Below are 27,976 nucleotides of genomic sequence, written 5' to 3' on the forward strand. Positions count from 1 at the left end.
GAAAATATTATTTAATTGATTTAGGAAACTAAATAAAATGTTAGCTATGAAATTAGCCTAAACAATACAAATGAGGTATTTTGTTTCAAAAACTTAAAAAAAATAAAATTCCAACACTGTCATTTCCACCACAGAATTCTATTATACACAATACAGAATTTTAGATGTGGTGGTACCAGTACCAAAGAAACAAATTGCAAGCAATAGAAAAAATCAAAACAATACAAGCAATAGTAAAGATACAAAAAGTTCAAAAACGGCTAACTTTATGAGTTTGTATGGTCGAATAACAGAAAACAATGACATATCGGGGAAAAAAGTTGTCGAAATTTCATCCATGATGTGACTAGGCTTATCAGAATGTATCGTTTCGATTTTAAATATTGTTCTTGCCACGTTCACAGCACATATTCATGCAGAATTTCCGTTCTCTGTGTAAAAAGTCCTAAAGAGTGGCAGGAAGCCAGTAGAGGTAGGAGTAAAGAATTGCAAATCCTTTGAAACCATTATTATTTTTGCAATTCCAGTTGGTGCGCCAGTGGCACAGAAATAACACACTTCAGCTTTAAAGATTTTGTCTTAGTGCTCTGATGACATTTTAAAAGCACGTCTCTGCTTCCTAGGGCATATGATGCTGTTTTGCTGATTCTTTCCATTGTTTGCGCTTGCAGTATTTGACTGATAAAGCCATAACCATACCTCTACTCAAACGGACGTTTTTCTTTGCATGTTTGAGAGTATTATTGTCATTCATTTTGCCGGGAATTGCTTCAACAACATGTTAGAATTATCATTCTTCCTAAGTTGAGTTCATCCATGCTGCTCTAATGTTTCACATTCTCTGTTAACCATGTCTATTTGTTAAAGCATGTATCTGTATGTTTCTTTGCTGGCTGGCCTATTTCAGTTGATGCATGTTTTTGTCCACATTTCCTCCACCCTCTCTCTCCTCCTTCCTCTCTAACCCACCCCATCTTCAGGGAGCATGGAGCGCCCGCAGACCGAGCCCCCTCTCATGGTCCCTCGACCCGACTGAGGGCTGGGACGGGCCAAAGAGCAGGCAGCCCCACAGCATGGCCGCTTGGATAATCCGTGTGGTAAATACAGTATAATATTACTCAGTCCTGCAATGGGTGTTCAGCTAACGCAACATGTCTACACAAGGCTAGGTTGACTTTATTATAGTCAACAAAAATGTCTACAATGAAAGTGCCAGATGCGATATGATATGACACGTTTCTATATTTGATGCACTGCAGAACTGCTCCAACCACTAGTTTCCGGTGTCATTCCACTGGGCTCTGTTTTCGTGACGGTGCTAGGCGTAGCGCTACGCAACTTTGAAACTGTGATTTGCAGTTTGGGGATTCCACCAACAGATAATATCAAAGAGCTGTTGATCACTTTTAATGCTAGCCATGATTTGTGTGTCAGTAGATCAACATGATTAATAATAATAATAATAATAATAATAATAATAATAATATTTATTTTGTATTGTGCCTTTCCAAAGCTCAAGGATGCTATACAGAATTTAAACATTAAACAGTGACACATTGCAAAACACTGAACATTGTGAAGACCGCAGGTGAGACACGGGCAAGCAAGACGAGAGCGAACAGTCCCAGAGAAGCCGATAGAGAGAGTTATACATTGCGGTCTGGATTAGCACACCCGACATTACAATTAGAGCAGGGGATTCCTTCAGGCAGGAGGAAACACAAACATCCTTGGTTAAACACCCTGATAAACACCATAGCACTAGAATGATGGCAGACAAAATTAAACAGAGTTCACAGCAATGACAAAAGAGCATAAGACACAAATGGTCCATATTTTTATTCTTCGAATTCATTGCATACAGTCAATTTACACTACCAAATTCTTATATATAGTCTGTCTGTCTTTATATCAACATTGCTTGACAACAAAATGACAACTGGGCAATTCAAATAAAAATTGTGTTCTCTAGATTTTGAATTGAGGATATGCCTGTGTAATATTTGCAAGCGATTTATTGTTCCCTAGTATAAGGGAAGGGAGAGCCAGAAAATACCACATACCAAATGTAAATAACGCATGTAATCAAACCACACCCTTGAGTTTTCGTGCAGAGAATACCACAGTAGCCACAGGACCAATTGCTCAAGTTGGACAAATTTGATTGGGATTTTAATTGGACAAATTTTATGCTAACATTTTTCATGTCAGAAACAACCGCAGCATGTTATGATTATTACTAACACAGCCTGTTGTTTCATAAAACACTCAAACCATTTTTTTCATCATATGAAGTGTTTTTCTTTCTCTGACCCAGCTAGACTAGGGTCAATAAATGAAAATAAGTTATGAATGTCTTCACGTCGTGAGCCGTTGCCCTAGGGTAGAGCAGATGTGTTGGGTGTTGAGGGGTCAGGGGGGCACAAAACGGCCATGTTGCCTCTGGTAGGGGTCTCAGTGGGCTACAGGTCAATCTGTTCCTGGGCCGCTGGAGTCACCCGTATAATCTATCTGGGCACGAGGCCAGACCAGGTCCAATTGCATTACCATGTCGTGACTCATCAAGCATGCTAGATAACATTCACCACATGTCAGGATTCACTGAAACAGTGAAAAACAGCATGAATGTTGAGATAATGATGGAGATAATGACTCCAGAAGCAGTGGAGGAGGAAGAGCAGGTACAGGAGTATTTAGAGAAAGGGAAATGCATAAAGTTATAAATTACAATGGTTGTACTATGGCATTTTTTAAAGTGCCTTAGACTACCCTATATAAACTGTGGTATATGAAGTCATTGAATGCCTTGATAGGACTACACGAAATGTCAAGTATTAACAAAATATTTGAGATTATTTAGCTGGCAGTGTGACTAGGGCTATGGATATATCCCTTTAATTCAGTTTGATATATATATATATATGTGTGTGTGTCTGTGAGTGTATAAAACATATAAAAATATGAATGCAGTTAATTATGGTCCAGGACCGTAATCGGGAATTTTCCAACCATCGGAGCAATTCATGCCCTGCATGTTTCACGAGTATCTTTCAGCAGGGGGCAGTAAGCACAACTCCAGCTGTACTGGCTACTCGCAGCTGTTTGGGCAACAAAACACACTTTACTTTTAGCAGATAGCAGAAGATGAGGATGTGTTCTTGCATTCAAACACAGCTTGACAGAGCCCAACTCCGAAACTTGTTTTCTCAAAGTTTCAAATGCTGTGATTATGACGTGATGCATTTAAATTGAGACACTGCAAAAGCATTCATCAGACACGTGTACATAGGATTTAAATGGAATTGTTGATAATTATTTAATTGTGTATTTTTTCTTTTGGGGGCTTTTCTCTGCAAACATTGATAATGTGATGAATTGTGATTCATTAATCGGCATATCATGTAGTTTGATTTAAACTTTTAATCAATTGACAGCCCTATAAATTACTTAACATTTTTGTGAGTACTGAAGCTTTAAGACCTGGATGTTTTAGTAATTTAATGCGTCTCTTATTTAAACTTCAATAGCAAAAATGGAATTAGTGTTGGTAACTTTGATTAATTTCTGTAAATAACTTAAAACTGTCCATTTTAGAGTCAATTCTAGGTTCCAATAACTGAATCCACAATTCATTTGTGTCATCACAAGTCCCTATGTTGCATTTTTATTTTTTCTTCAAGATTTGAAATGTTTTAGTAAAACTATATGTTGGTAATTTTTGCTGTTTATTTGGCCTACCATTTATAGTATATTACTTTTACAGTATTTTACCTCTTCCATTATACATTGTAAATCGAATTGGTTACAATGGGGGGTTTTTAAGAAATATTACGGGTTCAATACAAGTTAAGCTCAATCAACAGCATTTGTGGCATAATGTTGATTACCACAAAAATGTGTGTTGACTTGCCTCTCCTTTTTTTTTCAAAAATAAAGCCAAAAATCTGGGTTACAGTCAGGCACTTACAATGGAAGTGAATGGAGGCCAAACCATAAACTACCAAAAACTCACTATTTTAAAAGTATTTAAACAATATTAGTACTTAGTAATTAGTATAATTGTAATACTGACAATAATAATAATAATAACTAAAACAATAATAATAATTCTGTGTAAAGTTATAGCCAATTTTACAACTAAGTTGCCATGACGATGTCAACAAAACCTGAAAATGACTGTTAAATGATGATTTAAACAACTTTACTCAAATAATACATGAGTTTAACAGATTCATTAATGTAAGTGTTTTTATAAAATTATAAGCTTCACATTTCCACCTTTTAAAACATCCAACAATTGTTCCCATTCACTTCCATTTGAAGTGCCTCACTGCAACTTAGGTTTTTGCTTTTTTAAAGAAAAGGGGCGAGTCGAAATACATTTTTGTGGTAATCAACATTATGCTACAAATGCTGTCGTCTGAGCATAATTTGTTTGGAATGTTCTTGTTAAAAAAAATCGCCCTTTTAAGCCATTTCAGAGCAATGGCTTTATATCGATATTCATTACTTATTGAAAATTGTCAAAAGGCTGAAAAATATTTTGATATATTTTTGGCTATATCGCCTAGCCCAACACATAACATATATCATATATAACATCTCAAATATCGTCAGAAGGCCCAGTATATGCCATGGCATAGCTATTTCAAAGTACCATGGCATTACCATCTGATACTACCACCACACCACGGTACCACTACTGTACTTTTTGAAATTAAGAAAGGGCGAAAGGACCAATCTAAGAAAATCAAGTATAAAGTCAGAAGTTGAAAGAGTGAATGAAATTACGGTACAGCGAGTCAAACAGTAGATGCTGGAGGCAGAGGGGGGTTGGTGGGGTGTCATTCTTGTAAAGGCTTTTCATTGTGACATACAGAATGGCAGCCCCTGAGGAAAGGAAACACGCTGACAGCGTAATAGAACTGAAATCACTAGAATAACACGGCCGAGGTCTCACAACAGCCTGATAGTCTTGTTGGCAGCTCCCTCAGATGCCATCTCGCGCAGCATGTCACAGTCTCCAAAATTGGTGTCATTATGGAGACTGTTTCTCTACTATGACAGCTAGTTAAATTGAGGGAGAGTCGTGTTTAGTTTAGGTTGGTTATTTGAAAACAGTGCTCTGAATTTGAGTTAGTAGGACATTCATTATATGTAAAAACAAAGAGTTGAAATTGCTTCAGCTCTGTCTGTGCATATTACTAAGTTGTCAGGGGGTTTTGAAAAAAGATTTTGAAGTGATATACCGTAAGATATGTTTAGCCGTCTCAATTGTTTATTTGACCAACTTTGACATGACCGGAAAAGTTGCTTAAAAGTACATCGTTCGGACCATTGCATTAGTAATTCACTTTTTTTGTCACTTCATTTGTTCACTTTCAGACATGTGCATCTATAGCTAAATATTTTCAGTAACACCTCCCACATAAAGAGAAATGTGCAGGAATTAAGCAAATAAAAAGCATGTACTGTGATGTTCATCCTTGAAATATTAGAAACCTGAGAAACCTTGAAATATTAAAGGGGGTTTTCAAATTTGAAAATTCTCAGACTAGAAATCTCTATTAAATGATTTTTTTTAAATCTAGTAATAACAAACTATTGGAAAAGTCATGGAAGTTCATTGATCATAAATTGTAAGAATTAGGAGTTATAATAAAGGTGATCTCTTTCAAGTAATATGAAAGTAACCCATCATAAATTCAAAGTCAGTGAATAACATTGTTATTACAATGTAATTAAAGAGATTGTAACATACTGTCAAACATTTGTCATTCATCACACATACTGCTAGCTATAGGATCCTCCTGGTGGGCATTTTATTTCAAAATAACAATCTACTATAAAGCAAAGCCTTGGCTCGATCTTTTTGGTTAGAATTATTGGATTGGATTGACCCTGTGTTATATGTCATGTGAACAGGGTCGAGGATCTGGCTTCCCTGGCAGGAGACGGCCAAGAGGTTCGGGCGTCACAGGCAGGGGAGGGCGTGGCCGTGCCAGAATGAAGAATGGAATCCCTACAATCCCAACTCCAGGAGTATGTCACATTATAACATTATAACGTAAACTCAATACTTAACATTTTACATTATTAGGTAACGAACGGTACCATGGGCAAAAAATGTTCATATTGAAGACCTATTTGTCATTTGGTGTGTAACATATGGTTGTGCATCTGTAGGTAAACATCATGGAACCGATGTGCATATTCAGGGATGAGGAAGAAAATGCCATGCACAATACAGTGGTGATTTTCTCCAGTACAGACACGTTCACACTGAAGCAGGTAAATATGAATGTTTTTGAGCGGTCAGTGTACTTTAAAGCCATTTATGGAGAGTGTGCTGGTCTCACTGTGATCTCTGTCATCCTTTCTTTAGGATATGTGTGTGGTTTGTGGGAGTTTTGGGAAGGGTGTGGAGGGTCGACTCCTGGCCTGTGCTCAGTGTGGACAGTGTTACCACCCCTTCTGTGTTAACATAAAGGTGAGCACAACTTAACCCCAAAGCAGGAAAGGGCCAGTCCATCCCTTCTGTTTCCTTTAATGCTAATACTTTTGGAGATTATGATGGTAGACATTATAGAGGGAGACTACTGAGTCACTGTTAGTGTTGTTGTGGCTCATAAATGCCAAAAGTTGATTAGAGGCTCTCCTAATGTTTCCATCTGGTGTTTACACTGACCATGTTTACATGCACTTAAGAAAACGGTGCGAAAAACGAGTTTTTGCAGAAAGTAGCATTCGGAAACGTCATGTAAACGAGAATGCCGTCTTACACCACTTACGGTATTGAAATATCGACCACTGTCCCCCATGTTGCGTATATGTGCTCAAGTACAATGGGGGAATCCCAGATTTTGACGTAAGAAGTTATTGCATTGCAATTCCACTGCAGGTCACGATGGAAAGTTAAGGAAACAAACACTGCAACAACTCTGAATATCTGGATATAAAAGCAAAGCAACATAGTAAATGGTCTACACTTATATAGTGCTTTTTTAACCTTGGCGGTTTTCAAAGCAATTTACACTGTGACTCATTCACCCATTCACACACACACACACACACACACACCAATGGCGGCAGAGCTGCTATGCAAGACACTAGCCCGCCATTGGGAGCAACTTGGGTTTCAGTGTCTGGCCCAAGGACACTTCAGCATTTGGAGTCATGTGGGCCAGGAATTCAACCACCAACCCTGCGATTAGTGGCCAACCAGCTCTACCACCTGAGCCACAGCCGCCACAGAAACAGAGAAGTCTTCCTTGGATTCCATGTTTACTATTTATAGAAGCTTCACAGGGAAACATTGGTGTGGAGAAAGCGGGACAGGGCCTAAATTGGTGGAGATGGGGTGGGATCGGAGTTAAAAACACTGAAGTATGCAAAACATGAGAGACAGCTGGCAGGCTTTTAACGCGGAGACTGTATTGTGATTGGATGAGATGCCTGATAGAGGAATACCAAGATTTTCCTGCTAAAATTACACTTACGTTAATGGGGAACACCACTTTCCACCTGAATATTGTCATCAAATGCTGCAAATTAAATGAATTAAATTAGCATCATCAAAAAAGATGGCTACTCTACAAGCTACTAAAAAAAAATAGCAAACTAAATGGAAGTAACTTCAAGTAATATTTCAGTTTTGCTATTATCTGCTTACACTGAACTTGTTTTTAACTTCATTGGGGTATTTATCTGGCACAAGAACAATGAGGGACACAATTTGGGTGACAGCATCACACTGGGACACATACATTCGCATTAAATACTAATTTACTAATAAAAAAGCATACATAGATTTCAGGGAACACTACTGAGTGAAGATATTTTACATTTGTCTAAACTGTCAGAACGAACCAATTCAGTTTAATGAATTGGACTTCCAAACACTATTAAGGGAGGATATTCTAGATGATTATGCGTAATTACCAACCCAGCTTGCTCCGTTTTGGCTGTGACAAAAAAAACTTAATTTGATTTTGTCTAACATTTGTCATGCTACATCTGTGTTGGAAAAAATAGCTTACAAAGCTACACAGTTTTGAGATTGAAGTAGCCAAGCTACTGCAAAGCTACTGAAGTGTAGCTTCAATGTAGTTTAGAAATGTAGTTTAAAGGGTCACTTCTTTTAGTCAGTTACTTTGCAACACAGCAGATCTTTTGGGAGTATCTGTCTGCATTTGCAAAATGTTGAATGACATATCGTTGTTTGTCAGATCAATAAGGTGGTGTTGAGTAAAGGCTGGCGGTGTTTGGAGTGTACCGTGTGTGAGGCATGTGGTCAGGCCAGCGACCCTGGACGGCTGCTGCTTTGCGATGATTGTGACATCAGCTACCACACCTACTGCTTAGACCCACCCCTGCAGAATGTGCCCAATGGGAGCTGGAAATGCAAATGGTATGCCACATCACATCAAACTAACAACAGTTCTTTTTCTTAATGTGGAAATTGCTCTTTAATTTCGATATATTTCAAATTACATATTCGTTATACAATAAAACTAAAATAATTTTTTGTCCTTGTCTGGTCAGGTCACAAAGCTATTGTTGCAAATGTTTTTCATGTGTATAAATTCTGCTCCGTTACAGTCACGAATTGTAAAAATAATCACCGTTTTCAAGCAGGTTTTCCAAACACTAGTCACACCCCCAACTTAGGGGGTATTTACACTATTTTCATGATAAATACAGGCTAACGATTGAGGCAAACTCTGTCATGTGACTACATTTTTGCGTTAATGACAATTTTATTGACAAAATGTGTTTCCAAACCAGTTTTTGTGACATTTGATGTATCGACATAATATTTTTCAGTTTAACTCAAGCGCAAAAACTCTGTCGGCATTTGTGAGATTTTAGCAATAATGTGCGTTTCCATCAGCTTTATTTTGATGTGCTAAAACATTTTTCAAAAAAAAATCCTTGGATGGAAACAGTTATCGTTTGAGCCAGTGTTGTTGTGTCAGGCTGATCAGGATGCTCAATCAAACAGAGCAATGTTTTGATAGCACCTCAGAGCTTGTGTTTACACTTTTCAACCTATGAATGGCTTACTTAAAGTTGTCTTTTCATATTAAACTGATAGATAAAAGCATTTTAGCACTGAAAATGTGTCTTTTCATTCACCCTTCCATTTATAAACCTACTTACTTTTTAAATTGTGATGCTAATTCCTAGTTTTTACCAATACACTTTGCAATGGGCCAAATATTTTACTCACAGAGCTCTAATTTAAGAGCTCTTACTTGTAAGAACTTTTTTATCAAATGCTTTACATATATGTGTGTGTTTTTTTTCCCCCAAAGGCTTTTATTTATGATAATTATTTGACTTGCTAGTTATTAGGGTGGTTGAATTGGTGTGGTTTGGGATTAATGTAATTGTGGCACTCTGGCCTCCTGCAGGTGTGTGTCCTGTACGCAGTGCGGTGCCACGTCTGCTGGTCTTAGGTGTGATTGGCAGAATAATTACACTCAGTGTGCCCCCTGTGCCAGCCTGGCATCATGCCCACTGTGCCAGCAGGGATATAGCGAGGAGGAGATTATCCTGCAGTGCCGACAGTGTGACAGGTGAGCCGTGTGCAGCTCTCTGCGTCTGGACTGTGTGTGTATCTGCAGGTCTGCATGCTTGCCTTTCAACTCACCAATTCTCTGCCATGGAAAACTGAAATAAATAAACAACTAGAAGCTAGATACAAGGTTCTGGGGGTTGCTTCGGTGGTTTCTTACTGGCCCAAAATAATCGGTCTCTGTCAGATTGGTTCTTAACGTGTAGCTAAAATATAAATTTGGACTGGAGTTTATATTTTGTTTTGTTTAGTATATTTGATGACTAATTAAGACCAATTATGGGAGGGTTCATTAATGGGATTGTTAACGGCTGTCCACTGGTTTCAACAATGCTTTTGTGTGTGCGTAGGTGGATGCATGCGTCGTGTCAGGGGATCCACTCAGAGGAGGAGGTGGAGAAGATTGCAGATACCTGCTTTGACTGCACTCTTTGTCAAGGCCACTCCCCCCTTTCGTCTGGTAAACACATATAGCATTCTCGAATACACTGATGTAACACAATACACTCATTTGTAAAGGCTTTGGTTGATATTGTGTATTTGTGTGTTCATTACACAGTGCCTGGAACGCCGGCCAGAGCTAATGTGGATTTAATGGAGCCTGTTTTCATGCCACACAGAGTCCCAAAAGGAAGAGATGCTGGTAAAGTTGCTATCATTTAACTACAATGTTTAGATTTTCTTAATCTTGACTTAATATATACGTATAAAAATGTCATTAACAGATTATAATAACTTTGACTGGGTTCCCACAGTGATGGAAATCTGGAAATAACAGGGGATTTTGAAATTGTTAGTTCCTGGCCTAGAGAAGTCATGGAAATGAATAAAATCGTAAAATTAATTGGAATTTCTATAGTCAAAATTCAATAGTCTAGTTACTTTCTGCTCTAAAATGAACATGTCTGATTCACGACTAAATCTTTTGAGTGGCTCTGTCTGAATTTAAGTGATTTGGAAGAGTCATGGAAATGCATTAGTTACAAATTCAATAATAATATGAAATCATCAAAACATCAATACATTTTACACTGTACAATTACATATTCAAATGTACAAAGTGGTAATAGATCATGAATGCACTTTCAAATAGTTCATATACATTCATATGTGGATTTAAATGAGCTCTGTAATGCATGTACATGAGAAATGGATCTAGAGAAATTTGTCACCTTCATGTTTGGATTGAGATTCCTCTGTGTTTCTGCTCCACAGACCTGACGAGGACGTACACTCAGGATGGTGTTTGTCTCACAGAGTCTGGTCTGTCACAGCTACAGAGTCTCGCCAATGCAGCCTCTCGGCGGAGACGCTCCAAACCCAAACTCAAACTGAAGATCATCAACCAGAACAGTGTGGCTGTGCTGCAGACGCCTCCAGACCCACAGACTGAACTCTCCAGAGATGGAGACCTTGACGACACCAAAGGTACCAATGATTTCATATGCCTTTTTACTTTGTCTAAAAGTAGTTGAATTGCTGTAGATGAAGGGAGAAGTGGAAAGAGATGCTTTAATGAAGGTTAATACTGATTACATGGGCAGCTGTCTACATAAACAACATTATAGCCAAAATTGAACTTCATACAGTATGTAACTGATTTGAGATGCTTCTCATAGGCAGCAACTTCATTAAAGTCATAATTAAATCAAAATTGGCCCTATTTACTTTCTTAATGCATGTTACCTTTTTTTGTGTGCTTGATTCATTGGTGTGTGTTGCTAAGATTTTTATTTTAATATCTCATCAAAGCGTAATAACTTGCTTGGCCTCTGAAACAACCTTCCTTTTTTGCTGATGTCACTTGAAATTCAGCCTCCACGTCCTGGTCAACAAGCCTCTTAAAACTGTGTAAATCTGTGTGTTTTGTAGCAGAACGAAATGTGGTGGATGGTGAGGTGAAGTCAGACTCCAGCCCTGAAAGAGAGGCCACAGTAGAAGACGACTCTAAAGATACAGATGCCAGCAAGAAGAGGAAGAGGAAGCCCTACCGCCCAGGTGAGAAATGAGATGCTCCAGTTGAGGATAAATCAAACCATTTGCCTTTAAACAAGAACATTCTTCATTCAAATGCTTGCTGCTTGTAATGTATTCTTTTTTATTTATTCGAATTTGCAATGGCATTTTGTTTAGTCTACAAGGTCTCCTTTTTTGAAAAGAAAAAACAATGGTTATGCATGATTATACTTTTATTCATGGCAATTTTACATGAACAAGGAATGGGTTAAAAGACTTTAAACCACTAGATATGGTGAAGATGCTACTTTTGATGGATGTACAGTAATTCAATATTACAAATGTAAAAGAATCCTGATGCATGTTGTTTTCTCAGGTATTGGTGGTTTCATGGTCAGACAGAGGAACCGGACGGGCCCCGCAAGAACCAAACCTGCTCTTTGTAGGAAGGACTCCACTGGCTTTGAGACCCTGCAGGGCAAAGACGAGAGTGAGCATCATTTAACACTTTTAGCTGAGCTATATAAAACCTGAAGACTTTGCTGGTAGCTAGTTCATAAATATGGCATTCATCATTTTTGAAAACCCTTTTTGAACATACACTATATGCCCAGAAGTATGTGGACACCCCCTTCAAATTAACGAGATTGGCTGCTCTGTTAAGTCCATTTAAGACAAATCATAATGCTACTCCTTACATTCTAGGGCATTCTAGTGCTTCCAACTTATTCTATTCTAGCATGACAATGCCCCTGTGCACAAAAAGAGGCCCATAAAGAAATGGTTTACTGCATCTGGTGTGGAAGAACTTGACTGGCCTGCTCAAAGCCCAGACCTGAACCCCAATGAACATCTTTGGGATTCATTGAAATGGCAACTGTGAGCCAGGCCCAAGTACCCAACATCAGTGCCTGATCTCAATGATGCTCTTGTGTCTGAATGGGAGCAAATCCCTGTAGCCATGTTATTACAGGCAGTATACTGGAAAGCCTTCCCAGAAGAGTGGAAGCTGTTATTGCTGCAAGGGGGGAATTGATGCCTGTGGTTTTGAAATTCAATGTTCATCATGCACATATGGTGTCCACAACCTTTTGGTCACATAGTTACATATTGGTCACATTTCACCAGCTTTATTTATTGAAAGTACAATGTTTTTATGTAAAGAATATATACATATAATAATCCCTTTTTCTGTCCTGATAGGTTGGGGTGACCAAGCGCCTGATACTTCAGTTGATGAAAAACATCCTTTGTCTGATTTTCCCGACAATCCTGAGGTTAAGATTCGGAAGCGTTATAGGAAAAAGAAGACCAAACTAGAAGAGGCCTTTCCCACTTATTTACAGGTTTGGCTCATTGTCAACCAGACTAAGAGGGAACTTTTTCAACTTAATGTATTTACAGCTTTTAAATGCACTTGATTAACTGGATGTGTGCATTTTCTGAAGAAAATATGAGTGGTGTTTGGCTGAGAGAAATTTGTCACTTACAAAATAGGGTGTTCTCGTGGTTGCTTACTGGTCAGATTGAAAAGAGCCCACCCTAAGTCACTGATATTCTGGTCCCTGGATATGGCTCTCCTTTAATGTGAGTCTAGGGGATTCACAAGTGTGATCACTTAGAAAAGTAATTGCAAACCTCTCCACAACAAACCGCAGAATTGAATAAAAATCATTTACTCACCCTCTTGGCTTCCAAGATGTGTATGACTTTCTCTCTTCAGCAGAACACAAATTAAGATTTTTAGAAGAACATCTCAGATCTGTAGGTCCATAAAATGCAAGTGGATGGTGATTAGCACTTAAAATCTCCGAAAAGCACAGACAATCATAATGAAAGTAATCCATACAACTCCAGTGGTTGAATGAATGTCTTCTGAAGCTAAATGATTGCTTTGGGTGAGAAACAGATCTATATTTAAGTCCTTTTCACTATAATTGTTTAATTCCAGTCGCTCTACAAAGCACATCCAGGAGGGGACTCGGTTCAAGCCGCCTCTCGTGTGATGTAAGCACACTGGTATGGTCAAATGAAAGCAAAACCAATTAAGCTTGTAAACAAATCGAGTTCTCTTATAAACAAATCGAGCTTCCGGTTGTATCGCATCAGTTCTCTTGTGAACATGCCTGAGTTCCCTCATGAACACTCATCGGAAAGCGACCGTATATGGTAATAAACCATTATAGTGAAAAGTACTTAAATATTGATCGGTTTCTCACCCAAAACGATCATTTCACTTTAGAAGACATTAATTTAACCACTGGAGTAGTATTGATTACTTTTACTACGATGATCTGTGCATTTTTGGAGCTTTAAAGTGCTGGTCACCATTCACTTGCATTGTATGGACCTACAGATCGTAGATTTTCTTCGAAATATCTTTATTTGTGTTCTACATACGAAAGAAACTCATATGCATCTGGAATTGCATGAGGGTGAGTAAATGATGAGAGAATTTAGATTTTTGGGTGAAATAACCCTTTAAGTATGAGCCAGATTAATAGTGATGATTGCTAGTGAGCTTGAAACCCTTAAACAAAGGTTTCCAGACTTATTCATCAAACAAAGAAAAAGGTTTTAGAAAATAGTGCACTATCCTTGGTTCTTGTTTTGTTTACAAAGCAGTCAAAATTGTCAGAACCTTTCAAGGTTTGCAAAGCAAATTCTTAACTTGGCATTGTGCAGCTAGTGTCCTTTGCACATAAAGCACCATTTGTAACTTGAACTTTTCTGGAATTATGAGCAATCTTTCACAAATACTCACTTTACCTTAATAGTTACAAATTACGAGGTTGTCACTAGGCAACTGCTACAGATGATCAGGGAGATGCAACAGCTCTTAGTACAGTTCACTCAACTTTACGAGATGGACTAGGATCTTGTCCGAGCCTGACACATGGACTTTTCTGGAGCATTAGATGATGTAATTTTCCCTCAACAGCTCTACCACTTGGTGTTCGCTTTTAATTGATATTTGAAATTTATGACAAGTGAACATTTTCAAAACCATATGAGTCTTCTACAGACTCCCTCGTGCACTCACTTGCTGACTTGCTGAAAGAAAGGATCAGGGGTGGGCGGTATGAACAAATTGTTTTATCATGGTATGATACATTTATATTACGTTAGCGGTATATACACACCGATCAGCCACAACATTAAAACCACCTGCCTAATATTGTGTAGGTCCCCCTTGTGCTGCCAAAACAGCGCTAACCCGCTGAGATTATATTATTTTTACCATAATTGTATAGAGTGGTTATCTGAGTTACCGTAGACTTTGTCAGTTCTAACCAGTCTGGCCATTCTCTGTTGACCTCTCTCATCAACAAGGTATTTCCATCCGCAGAACTGCCACTCACTGGATGTTTTTTGTTTTTGGCACCATTCTGATTAAATCCTAGGTACTGTTGTGTGTGAAAATCCCAGGAGATCAGCAGTTACAGAAATACTCAAACCAGCCCATCTGGCACCAACAATCATCCATGCGATTATCTAATCAGCCAATCGTGTGGCAGCAGTGCAGTGCATAAAATCATTCAGATACGGGTAGGGGTGTCACGATGTGAATTTTTGATGGTACGATTATTGTCTGATTAAAAAAATCACGATTTCACGATTTTTACAATTATCTGCAAATGTACCTATTATGCAACAATAAAAACCTCCACAAACATATCACAACTTAAGTTTTATTGCAGCATTCTTTAGGAAATGCAGTTAACATATATATCTGAAATATATACACTCACTGAAATCTTATTCAAGTATGAAAAACTATTTGCAGGCATCGCATTCACAATATAAAGCAGAACCTTAAATCTTTCAAACTTAAAATAAACAACTTTTCAGATTTACACAGTTTCAATTAAGTGTTTGACTTTACCAAAAGGTAAGTAGTACATTACATGTATTGTGTTTGTAAAATTATTACCTTCATCTGAGCATGAATCTCTGGATGTTGATCCCTCAGGTGCTGGAACATATTAGACGTTTTCACAGCTTTTGCTGACACTTTTCGTCTGCACGTTTTGCATACTGGATACCTGCCTTCAACAACACCCGTGTCATTTTTTTAATGCTCCTCGATAGCTCATTGAATTCGCCTCTTCGGCGGAAACAACTCCGGGAGATTTCACGTGCGCTGAAAGTTCACATTCTGCTTGCGCCCAGCCTTACATAGACAATCAACTTGTGAACTCCGTTACCATAGTAATAGCCTCACAGACCAGCCAGGCAGAGGTCAGGACACACGCTCGATGCAAGTAGTTAGACCCACACTGAAAAACTCAGTTTTTTTAGCCGTAGCTTCCAAATTCTTACGGTTTAATAACCGTGACCATTTTAATCGCGGTTAATTGGGAAATCGGTTCATCGCGACATCCCTAGATACGGGTCAGGAGCTTCAGTTAATGTTCATATCAACCATCAGAATGGGGAAAAATGTGATCTCAGTGATTTGGAGCATGGCATGATTGTTGGTGCCAGTTGGGCTGGTTTGAGTATTTCTGTAACTGCGGATCTCCTGTGATTTTCACACACAACCGTCTCTAGAATTTACTCCGAATGGTGCCAAAAACCAAAAACATCCAGGGAGCGGCAGTTCTGTGGACAGAAATGCCTTCTGTTGATGAGAGAGGTCAACAGAGAATGGCCAGAATTAGGGCTGGGACAACACGTCGACATCATCGATGACGTCGACGCAAAAAATACGTTGACGCAAAATATGCGCGTCGATTCGTCGGACCCAAAACAAAGATGGCGGCGCCGGAGCGTAGTAGCAACACGAGTGGCTCCTCAGACTATCAGAAGTGCAAGGCGGCATGCACTCGTTCCTCTAAAGTATGGGAATTCTTTAATTTAAAAGGAAACAATTCTGTGATATGTCGTCTTTGCAAAATGGAGATGGCCTTCCATTCTAGCACCACGGCAATGCACCAGCATCTGAAGAGGCGCTCCCGGGAGCAGCCGCAGATGACAGAGCACCGTAAGTTTTTTTTCAACTCCCCACTTTGCACTCGATGTTGGAGTAGGCTATAATACGTTGTCGACACCTAAAGTTTTCGCTTATAGCTATTAATAATGCGCTTATAGCTACGAATGTCGTGGAAAATGCATAGAGGACACTGACAACGCGCTGACAGACAGGACCAAGCAGGTAACATTTAATAAAGTCTCAACTTTCAAATTTGGTCATTCAAAGAAAATTAGACCATAAATAGGCCTACTATTTTGTGGCTCTTTAATGTGTCGTGACAGATTGCCTCAGTTAAAGCTGCTCGTGAACCGATCATCTTTTCCTTGGTTCATTTATAGCATCAAATAGGCTAAACATGAATGTAGCCTACATCAGAAGGACTGTTGTTTTAACCGCGGAAAGATGTCAGTACAGTAGCCTACAATCCATTATTCAAATTCAAATCCACCGACGTTAATCTTCTCTCTCCTGACTACTTTGTCGGACAAAAATGGCGTATTATGATTGATTGATCAGATCGCCAGTCAATCAAACTCCCGGCAAATGTGTTTTTTTTTTTACATTTTATACACCCCCACCCCCGATGAAACCGGTATTACCGGTGTTGTCACAAGTCGATTAATCGAATTGAAATCTAATCGAACTGGACAAAAATGAATCGTTAGATTAATCGATGCATCGGAAAAATAAATAAAAGCTAGATTAATCGTTTAAAAAATAATCGTTTATCCCAGCCCTAGCCAGAATGGTATGAACTGACTAAGTCTTCGGTAACTCAGATAACCACTCTGTACAATTATACTGAGATGAATCACATCTCAAAATGCTATTCAGAGATGTGTGTTGGCACTGATTTGGTGGCACGAGGGAGACTACACAATATTAGGCAGGTGATTTTAATGTTGTGGCTGATCGGTGTTTATAGGCTATTTTACAATTTTTTACTAGAAATTCAAAGGAAACATTTTTATTGGTTAAATAACCATTACAATGCCTATTTTTTATTATCTAGTGAATTAAATATTTTTACAAATGAGTACTTCAAGGGGGCCTAGGTAGCTCAGTGGTGTAAAGATGCTGGCTACCACCCCTGGATTTAGTTAGTTTGAATCCAGGGCGTGCTGAGTGACTCCAGCCAGGTCTCCTAAGCAACCAAATTGGCCCGGTTGCTAGGGAGGGTAGAGTCACATGAGGTAACCTCCTCGTGGTCGATATAATGTGGTCCGTTCTCGGTGGGGTGCATGGTCAGTTGAGTGAGGATGCTGCGGTGGATGTGTGAAGCCACCACACGCGCTATGTCTCCGTGGCAACGCGCTCAACAAGCCACGCGATAAGATGCACGGGTTGACGGTCTCAGACACGGAGGCAGCTGGAATTCGTCCTCCACCACCCGGATTGAGGCGAGTCGCTACGCAACCACGGGGACTTGGAAATTGGGTGAAAAAGGGGAAACTTTAACTACTATGTACTTAAGCATTTGATACAATGTACCTACTATATTCATGTACATTCGTGTTGTTGCATTATACTTACATCAAAAGCATCTGCATTTAATTACTGCATGTTTTGTGCAAGTCTCATCTGTAAATAAGGTAAAACAGTCCTGCCTACTGATTACTGTGTAAATATGTATTTTATTGTATAATATTGATAAATCTCCTCTGATTGACACGTTTTTACTGTGTCACAGTATACATATACCGTTATACTTCCAAGCCCTTGAATGCATGAGGAGGAACATTAAGTGGGAAATTATGCAACTGGATGGTAAAAACTCGATCTACATCAAGCTAATGCTAGCTGTTCATGCTAGCTTCTGCGTCACCACCGAGCTAGAGATTCAACACTTCTCAGAAGAGCCACTTTTAATCAATTATTGAAAATAGAGTATAATTTCTCAGCCAGGCTGGTTCTCAAGAGCTGGAAGCTGTCAGGTGAGCTGAGCCGAATTGACGCAACAGACGAGGCTGTGGGAAGTTGCATTGCCACTGATACAGCAGGCAGCTTGTTTTTTTGTGCTTGTCCCTGTTATTGCTGCGCACATGTGCAGTAGCGTGTGTCTTAACAGACAGCATGTCTTGTGGGACTCTGCTGGAGTGTCTCAAGACAGAATGAAACATGAGCTCATTTGAAGGGGTCCCAAAACATGGCAGTCAGTGTACTGTAACTCCATATGAGTGCCAGAGCCATGATGTAAGACAGCCAGCTCTAACAAACCCGAGTTCATCAATAACCCCTATAAAATGTAATTAAAGGGAAAAATGAAACTTTACCCATTTTAAAAAAATGATTTCAATATTATTAAATGCTGTAACAAAATGGTGTACATTGTTAGCTGATGATACCTTGCCTGTCTCTTTCTTCTACACTAGCTTCTATACTAATCCAGCCACTTGTCCAGTACTTGGCGGTGCAATACTGCAGATATTATTGACTTTTTTTATGACAAATTGCTTGCTAAGTTCCTCATTTGTTAGACGCTTCGGATGAAAGTGTCTGCTAAATGGCTAAATGTAATTTGTTTACTGGTTCAAGCCAGCTGTTTTTAGATATTTTAATGTAGATGTGCTCTAACTTCAGTATCTACGCTTAAAGGAGGCCTTTTTTGGAAAAGACCTGCTGGACAAGAGCAAACAGAGTCGACAAGAAACCACACGGCTGCTAGAGGATGAGCGGGACAGGAAACAACTCATGGCCAATCAGATAAAGCCATCATCAAACCCATCACTCACAAGTGCATCGGCAGCACCACTGCTTAGTAAAGCAGTAACAGCACGTATGTTTCTCACTAAAAACTACTTTTGAACCCACACGCACCCATTCGCTGTATTAATGCCTTTTTCATCTTTTTTCTTTCCTTTTGTGTCACTCTTTCCATCGGCTTTACATAAGCACTAATTGACATTCATGACCATTCAAATTTATAAACTATTTTCCAAACATGAGAGTTAATATGAAAATAAAAAATTCAATATGAGATCAAAATTAACCATTTTTGTTGATGCACGTTCATTAGAAAAATAAACATTATTGTTGGCCTACGTTGAGATGCCCTTGAGGATCTGGCTCCATTCTGGTATAGAAATGCCACTTCCAAACAAATCCTGATGGATAAAATCAAGTCCTGCCCATTTATTTCTCATTGAGACTATCCTATTTCAGTTGGAAATACTTCACATTGTGAAAGTAAAATGGTTTGGGAATTACTCAAATGGGTTGCAAATGCAGTTTCATTGTAATTTTAAAGTTAGTTTGCACAATTTGAGTACAACTATACTAAACCTCTTCTTTGAGTACAACTATTAGACCCTGATAGATTAGACCCTGATCTTATCCATATCCACAGAGAACTGTGAGAAGGCACTGGTGGAGCTGTCTGAAGAGCTCAAATCGGACACAGCGCTGCTGGGAATGTTCTCTAATAATATTGGCAAGCAGACAGAGGAGTCCGGTAGGCCATTATTACTGAGACATAACTATTTATGTCTAATATTGTCAGTGTTGGGGAAGCTACAATTAAACAGCAAGAAAAGCAAATTTTTACAAACCAGGTCCAAACCACATCCATACGGTTTGAAATACAGATTTTTTTGTATGATTTACGGTTTTTGGAAATATTTAGCCTGAATTTAAAAAGGTAATTTTTTTGCATTGTGATTGTAACGTCATACACAAATGTCTGTATGCTCACTCATGTAGTGCAGCTGTTTGTTTGTTTTGTGTGTGTGTGTAGTTACTCCCCAAAAGTGACTATTGTTTGATTTTAGATGTAGTCTTTATAGACGTATCATTGTTTTTTATGGCATTTTTCATTGCATTGTTAGCTCATTTCACTCAACAGTGTGTATGAATGATCTGTATAAAGGGTTTCTTTCTTTCTTTCTTTCTTTTGTTTGTTTGTTCGATCATCCATTCATTTATCCATAATGATCCCTCATTTTGTTTGGATTGGGTCTTAGGTCTTGATTTTTGCCCTTTCCCAGTTGACTTCTCTCCTTCACCATTTGGTAAGAGCTTCATGATCTAAATCATTTTTTTTATCTTCTATCTTCTCACACCTTTTGTTTTGGTTTTATTTACCATTTGTGTTATTTCACTTACTAAAAGAATGATGCAGCAACTCATTTCTGGATAAAAAGGCATGTTCAATGACGCTTTCCTTAAAAGATGATGTTCTGAATTCAGGCTTTTCAAAAGAATCGAAGGCCATTTTCTCTCGAGTTGTAGTCGGGCCTCTATTTGTTTGGATAGGTGAAGAATAGGTGCACTATTCCACTGAGGTCCACAATTATTGTTCTTTTCATTCAAATGAACTCATCTAGCAATTTCTGGATGATGTAAAGTATAAAAACCCACTGTAAAAACAGCCTTGAACGATGAGGCCGTATAACCTACCTGAGTACTGAGTATCTCAGTATTGTTTTTAGCTTAAATATTTTCAGCACAAGAATTATTATTCTTTATTCAGGTTTTTCAAGGCCATCTATTACTTAAGATAACAAATGCTGAAACGGTAAATGCTTATTAGTTTCTTTCCCTTTGGACAGTTTTATTGCTCAGAGTTTGCAATTTGCTCAGTAGACTTAATGGAGTTCCCAGTTATCTAAACTATTAAAGTTTTAATTTAGTTGTCAACTTTTTCTCAAATCTTTCTCCTAAAATTTCTTTGGAGAAATTAAGCATAAAGGGATGAAGCAAAGGTAAATCATTAAAGTGTAAAGCATAACTCAGATGATTGTGGAGGAATTTATGAGACCTGTTTGAGATTATTTCGAATTTAACTGGTTTTTGATAGGAGATTTTAGTATCTTGGCAAATCTGAACACAGTTTGTGACATTGTTGGAATGCCAAGACCAATTTCAGGATTTCATTTTGGGCCATTGACTGCTCAGGCAGCATATTATTTGTCCATATATAAAAATGTATATGTGTGTGTAGGTCTGGATGTAGAACCTTTAACAGAAGAGGCATCTGTCTCATCTCAAACTCATCTAGGCCGAGCCCATCCTCGTCATTTACATGAAGAGCAATTGGACGGCATCCTCAGCCCTGAACTGGACAAGATGGTCACCGATGGTAAGTATACACCAGCTATAAGCATGCCATTAGATAGTAACATCAGTAGTGCTTTATTTAAAGCTTCTTAATAAATCTCAAATCATCTCTCTGCCTTATAGAATCGATACTCAGCAGACTCTACAAAATACCAGGTATGATACAAACTCAAAGCATCAATTTTCATTGAATATTTTCTTTTCGATAGTTTGTGTCTCCAACAAAGTGTTGACAGTGTTAGAAATTTTGGGTTGCAGTCCTACAGTCCAGTGTTACTGCTCCTATGATGTTGGTCTAATGAAGATCCAAAAGGAGCTCTGCTTAATGCATTCGGATGAAAAATGTTCAGTGATGTCGCACAGTCTGCCATGGTTTTTACCCAAAATGTCACTTATTGTAGAATCTGACAAGCAATAATTGTAAATGACCAGAAAATTGCATCGTGTAGAGTGGACTTCCCTTCAAAACCAATATCCCAACACTTAACTGAGAAAAATGGCTTCAAAGCTTTTAGATTGTCCAGCCAAATGAAGATTATCCCATTTTCACACTCTGTTTTCTCTGAATCTGAGCATAATCAATCACAGCTCAGATCATAGTCAAAGAGACCAGATTTTTGGTCATAACTTGTATGGCAGTACAGCTGAATTAACAGCTGTTTCCTTACAGAGCTTGGTGGGAAAGATGTGGAGGATCTCTTCACAGCTGTCCTGAGCCCTAGCAACAGCCAACCTCCTCAGATGCCTCAACAGATCCAGGGAGCTCAACACCTGCATGGTCCTCCAGGCCCTGGTTTACACCCTTCACAACCCAACTCAGGTTTGTTGGGTGGGTTAATGAATGTTTCAAGGAGGGTCAAGGAGTCAAATTAAGCTTATATTTTTGTTAAAGCATTTATATTCCCTCTCTGGTATCTTTGCATGTATTGCGTGACAGTTACAGTGTTTACGCACTTGAAATGGTCATATAAAGGAGTTAATAGATTGGATAAAACTTTGCACAAACAATGTTAGTGATTCACACTAGTCTTAGGTTAACACGTATAATGTTTATGTCTTGAGGCAATACTTTGGAAACAGTGTGTGTTTAACATTAGACTTTGGCTTCCATTGTAATTTCAAACTGTATTACATTATGTTATGTTAAATTTTGAAGGGCAAGCATTATTGAACGTGAATGCACTATTGGTGAGTTACGTTGGTATGTTCTTGTACAGGAATGTCTTCACGGATTCCAGTGATGAACGGTCTGATGGAGCCCAAACAGCAGTTTTCACAGTCCCAAATTGGTCCCGGTGCAGTGCCTGATATGGCTCGAAATATCCCCCAAATGCAGAAAATGCCTTTCACAGACAATCTTAGGTCAGCCTTGAAAAAAAATAGCCGCCTGCATTCATGTTGGTCTTTTCTTATATTTAAAAACATTTGACAGTGAAAATGAGTATTTCTGGATGACAGTTATTATATCAACTGTGCAGGGACAGGAAGTTCAATATGATGGCGCAGGAGATCGCTGGTCCATGGTCTGCTACAGGTTCAGCCTCTGCATCTGCTCCAGCTGCTGCCTCTGAGGCAGAAGGAGACTCCATGTCCACCGCACAGAAGAGTACTCTGAAGTGGGAGAAAGAGGAGACGCTTGGAGAGCTCGCCACTGTTGCACCGGTGCTGTACACTAATGTCAACTTCCCAAACCTCAAAGAGGAATATCCAGGTCTGCAAAAATTCTTCAACATTATCTGTCATGTATGGCTATGGAAATCAATACATACATATGTTAAAGCAGTGGTTCTCAATAATGTGCACTTTTATGATTGATAGTTATAGCTGAATAATTCTCAACTTTTTAAAACAAACTAAACTAACATTTTAGAGTAGTGGCACCAAGTTTTACAGTTAGCGCCAGCACCTCATTTGGTTGCATCGGTTAGGGCTCTGGGTATGGGGCCTATAAAGTGAAAAATGTAGTAACAAAAAATAAATGTGATATTATTATTGTTATTATATTACAAAATAAGTGCAATCACCAATAACACTGCAATATTTTCCCAATGAAATGCTCATTGGACAACATGGAATCTATTTTGAGTTGGGAGGCAGATGTAAATGTACTGGTATTTATAACAGTAAGGTTATCTTTAACATCTAGAAAAGGTCAAACGTTAACACCTTATTTATATAGGGCTAAATTATTCTGACAGTGCAAAGGAATTGGGACTCCTCTTATCAGGCATGTATTGATTCAAGTTTAGTCATCTCTTGGAATTTCTGAAGGCAAACAAATCCAGTTATATTTTCCTACAATCAGAGAGCTTTAGAAGAGAACAGATTTTACACAGAAGGAAAACTGGATTTATCCAGAATTCACAAAAGCCTTGATTGTGTTTTGCCTTTCCTCCAACCGGATGTACGGAGCCCCCGAAGTGACCTGTGCAGAAAAAAAATCAAAGAGACTTTCGCGTGTTACAGTTTCCAGTATGTGTATATCTCTTTTCCGATTGCGTCACTGCCATCATTAATTTATTCAAAGATACTGAGAGCATGGATGCGCATGAATTTATAGAGATATATTTTAAACTTGGCCTTCAATACAAAGACATTACTGTCTATGACATTTGTAATACTGTCATGGCTGAGACACGCTTTGATCTTCCAAAGGACACTAATCAAGCAATAGACTTGTACTTGCATTTAACACGAGAACTACCGGAAGTCTATAACTACTAGAATGGCCATAGCGGTCATTCTGACCGTTCATTCTAGACTGTACCAAATGTCATGTCATATTTACATTCAAAACTTCTATTGAGGTTTTAGAATGAAGCTTCTAATGTATGTCGTCATATTTTAATGACGTCATCACCCTAAAAAATTTAAAAATCCTCGAACGAAATCCTCAATTTGAATAAAATAGAATAATATGGATCAAATGGAGCGCCAAGCGAACGCAGATAGGCCTACATAATACGATCCTTTTTTGTAATATATAATAATGCTAGACTATACAAATACATATATATATTTTAGCTGCTAGACTGCCCTGGAAGGTGCATGCCTCGCTTTGTGTCCAGCATTTTTTTGGCAGAATGTTTCGTTAGATAAAAACATGTTGTGAATTTTGGAAATTGTTACATCTATCCTTTTTCAAAACATGTTGACTTTTGGAATTTACAACGCTCTGGAGTTATTGGAAATCGGAAACAATCCCATGCAGCCGCCACTGGAATCAAAATCCATGAATAAATGAATCTGTTATATTAATAATAAACACCAGGACACGAAATTTTAATTCTAATGAATGTGAAAATGTATTGTAATGTATTGAAAATGTCATAGACAGTAATGTCTCTGTATTGAAGGCCAAGTTTAAAATATATCTCTATAAATTCATGCGCATCCATGCTCTCAGTATCTTTGAGTAAATCAATGATGGCAGTGACGCAATCGGAAAAGAGCTATACACACACCGGAAACTGTAACGCGTGCGCATGCAAAACTTTCTCGTGCGCACGCAAACGGTTTCTCGTGCTCACGTGAAAGTTTCACCTGCGCACGTGAAAGTCTCTTTGATTTATTTTTTTGCACAGGTCACTTCGGGGGCTCCGTACAGATGCACTAAACACATAAAAAAAAAAAACCAATAAATACAAAATATAAACATTTAGAAACTGCCATAGTTGTAACAAAAATGTATTATTCTGCCTGAAGTACTATAAGTAATACAGTTACTATAGTAAATTCATGGTGGGTGATGTGTGAAATGTTTTCTAATTTATGTAATTTAGTCGCAGTTTGGAGCCCTGCAATGTAAAATCTGGGCCTGAAATAAAACCAGTTAAGATCCACTGTGGTAAAGTTCATCACCTTCTCTTAATATCTTTCATTGTTATTCTTCTTCATGAAATTTTGCAGACTGGTCAACACGTGTGAAACAAATTGCAAAACTGTGGAGAAAAGCAAGTTCACAGGACCGGGCTCCATATGTGGTAAGATTACACATTTCCTGCTGAAATAGACGGTTTACATCCTCTCTTGTCTGAGTGACAGCTTCATCTTACTGATGATATGTTATGACAAAAAGTGTTCAACACAGCAGCACAGTTTAGCAGCTCTCTCAATATGTTAAGCTGACTGATTGCAACATCCTTTAATGGTGTTATCTACTAAATGTAAATCTCTACTACATTTACTGAATAATGGATCATTTAAGCAACAGCTAGTACAGGATAAATTGAGCCAAAGAAGAGAGACGCATTTTTTAGAGAATATGATTAAAGGCAATAGTACCTTGATCTGAAGGAGTGCCACTTAAAATAAAATAAAAGCTTTCAGATAACATGTTTAAAAACCATGTCATCTCAGCAACCGCATGCAACCTTTGAATTTCAATGGTCTGTCATTGATATAAACACTAAACGACACTACCATTCACAGCAAAAGGCCAGAGATAACAGGGCAGCCCTACGCATTAACAAAGTCCAAATGTCCAACGAGACCATAAAGCGGCAGCAGCCCCAACCTCAGCCACCTTTAGAAGCGTTTGATCCTGCTATTCCACCACTGGATCCAGAATTACTGTTCAAAGACCCTCTGAAGCACAAGGAATCAGAGCATGAACAAGAATGGAAGTTTAGACAGGTAAGTGTCCTCTATGTGGAAAAGGGCTTTGTCAACAGTGAGTAAATAAATCTAGTTGGCATCTCTATGTCTGTGATCGTCTACTTAGGAAAAAAAAAAATTGCACTTTTCATTGAAAATTATTATCATTTCTCATTTCTTTGTACAATAATTAAGGCCACAGAAATAAAAAAAAAGAGTGCTTCCTTTTTTAATTAAAGAATATAGCAAAAGCAAGGCCAGATGTGTCACAGCTGTGCAGTCTGAGTTGCAGTGTTTATTGTTGATTACTGTATTTTCCGGAATATAAGTCAAGATTTTTTTCATCATCTGAAAGGTCCTGCAACTTATAGTCTGAAGTGACTTATATACATAATATATATAAATGATGTCGGCCAATGAAACGCACACCAAAACAGATAAAAACATCAGTTATAGTGACGGTAGAAGCGTTTTGAATTTGCCAGGGTTTGGAAGGTTACTTTTTAAATGTAATCTGTTACAAATACAGATTACTTTGTAATAATGTATTAAGTTACTTAATCCAGTTACCTCAAGTAGACATTAATGTAATCAGACTACTTTTAAATACTTTTTGATTCCCTCAAGATCGCATATGTGAATAAAGTCAAGAGAAAAACAATATTTTATCAAAGAATTTTAATCATGCAAACAAACCGTATTTGAATAATTTTATGAGTGATGAAGCTATTATTATATACAGTATAAGAAAACAAAACATGAAAAACAGGGACACTGCCTCCTTCACAGGAAAATAGAACAACTATTGTAGAACAACTCTGCTTTTTTTAAACAAATCTGGTGATCTGTTACAGAAAATAGTTTATTTATTTGCTCATCAAGCAAATACAGTTAGATCAGATGAACTGAATTATGTCTTGGTTAACATTAAACAAAATCTGACAGCATATACCTCAGATTCAAAAACACTACAAAGTTGAATTCTGCCATGTATTGTAGTTAGCATGTAGACAAATTGGCACTGACCATTCATTAACTTCTGACTGCAATAGGAAGATCACAGGCTATCATTATCATTGTCGTCATCATCATCATCATCATCATCATCATCATTATTATTAATGTTAATGTCTCCAGTGTCTGTCCTCTGCTTGCTCATGATCCACAGTCAAACATCACCAGCTAACGTTTATGGGTGATTCTATGTTTATGTTTAAGGAGGATTTTAATGACAAAATAAATATTAAGAAATCTTGTTTTAAATAATAGATTAAAATAGATCTAAACCTTTTTAGCATTGTGACAGGGTGGAGGGTGTGGCCGGGTCGTGATTTTACACACCGGCCCCTAATCGAGCTAATCAAGCCTCCGAGAGGGATAAAAGCCGACTGTGGATGGTGGTGCGACAGAGAGAGAGCGTTTACGGGCAGCTGTCTGTCTTATATGTGTGCTTGTGTCTTTTTATGTAATTAAATGTCATTTATATTGTCAAGCCGGTTCTCGCCGCCTCCTTTCCATTGAACTGCTTTACACTGATCCTTAGGTCACTGGTTCAATTCCGGCTCGAAGGACCTGTGTAAAGCAGTTCAATGGAAAGGAGGAGGCGAGAACCGGCTTGACAATATAAATTATATTTAATTAAATAAAAAGACATATACACAAACACACACATAAAACGGACAGCTGCCCGTAAACGCTCTCTCTCTGTCGCACCACCGTCCGCAGTTGGCCTTTATCCCTCTCGGAGGCTTGATTAGCCTGATATGGGGCTGGATGTGCCTTCATGACCCGGCCCCGCCCTCCGCCCTGTC

At 38.4% G+C, this 27,976-nt stretch overlaps 1 protein-coding gene across 1 annotated transcript in view; it reads left to right on the forward strand.

The window, feature by feature from the left end:
- Window positions 1-27,976, forward strand: part of kmt2cb (lysine (K)-specific methyltransferase 2Cb) — a 145,879-nt gene that overhangs the window by 82,452 nt on the left and 35,451 nt on the right. Inside the window, exons 15-36 of the mRNA XM_052133538.1 lie at window positions 981-1,097; window positions 5,926-6,042; window positions 6,187-6,291; window positions 6,386-6,490; window positions 8,229-8,410; window positions 9,417-9,581; window positions 9,931-10,040; window positions 10,140-10,223; window positions 10,796-11,008; window positions 11,453-11,578; window positions 11,913-12,026; window positions 12,740-12,882; window positions 19,110-19,290; window positions 19,861-19,965; window positions 20,474-20,521; window positions 21,454-21,591; window positions 21,693-21,725; window positions 22,240-22,389; window positions 22,787-22,931; window positions 23,048-23,280; window positions 25,479-25,552; window positions 26,001-26,204. Coding sequence (XP_051989498.1) covers window positions 981-1,097; window positions 5,926-6,042; window positions 6,187-6,291; window positions 6,386-6,490; window positions 8,229-8,410; window positions 9,417-9,581; window positions 9,931-10,040; window positions 10,140-10,223; window positions 10,796-11,008; window positions 11,453-11,578; window positions 11,913-12,026; window positions 12,740-12,882; window positions 19,110-19,290; window positions 19,861-19,965; window positions 20,474-20,521; window positions 21,454-21,591; window positions 21,693-21,725; window positions 22,240-22,389; window positions 22,787-22,931; window positions 23,048-23,280; window positions 25,479-25,552; window positions 26,001-26,204 — 2,892 coding nt within the window. The remainder of the gene's footprint in view (window positions 1-980; window positions 1,098-5,925; window positions 6,043-6,186; window positions 6,292-6,385; window positions 6,491-8,228; window positions 8,411-9,416; window positions 9,582-9,930; window positions 10,041-10,139; window positions 10,224-10,795; window positions 11,009-11,452; window positions 11,579-11,912; window positions 12,027-12,739; window positions 12,883-19,109; window positions 19,291-19,860; window positions 19,966-20,473; window positions 20,522-21,453; window positions 21,592-21,692; window positions 21,726-22,239; window positions 22,390-22,786; window positions 22,932-23,047; window positions 23,281-25,478; window positions 25,553-26,000; window positions 26,205-27,976) is intronic.

Source organism: Xyrauchen texanus, chromosome 9, assembly GCF_025860055.1.
Source record: "Xyrauchen texanus isolate HMW12.3.18 chromosome 9, RBS_HiC_50CHRs, whole genome shotgun sequence".
In the NCBI taxonomy this organism is placed as follows: Eukaryota; Metazoa; Chordata; class Actinopteri; order Cypriniformes; family Catostomidae; genus Xyrauchen; species Xyrauchen texanus.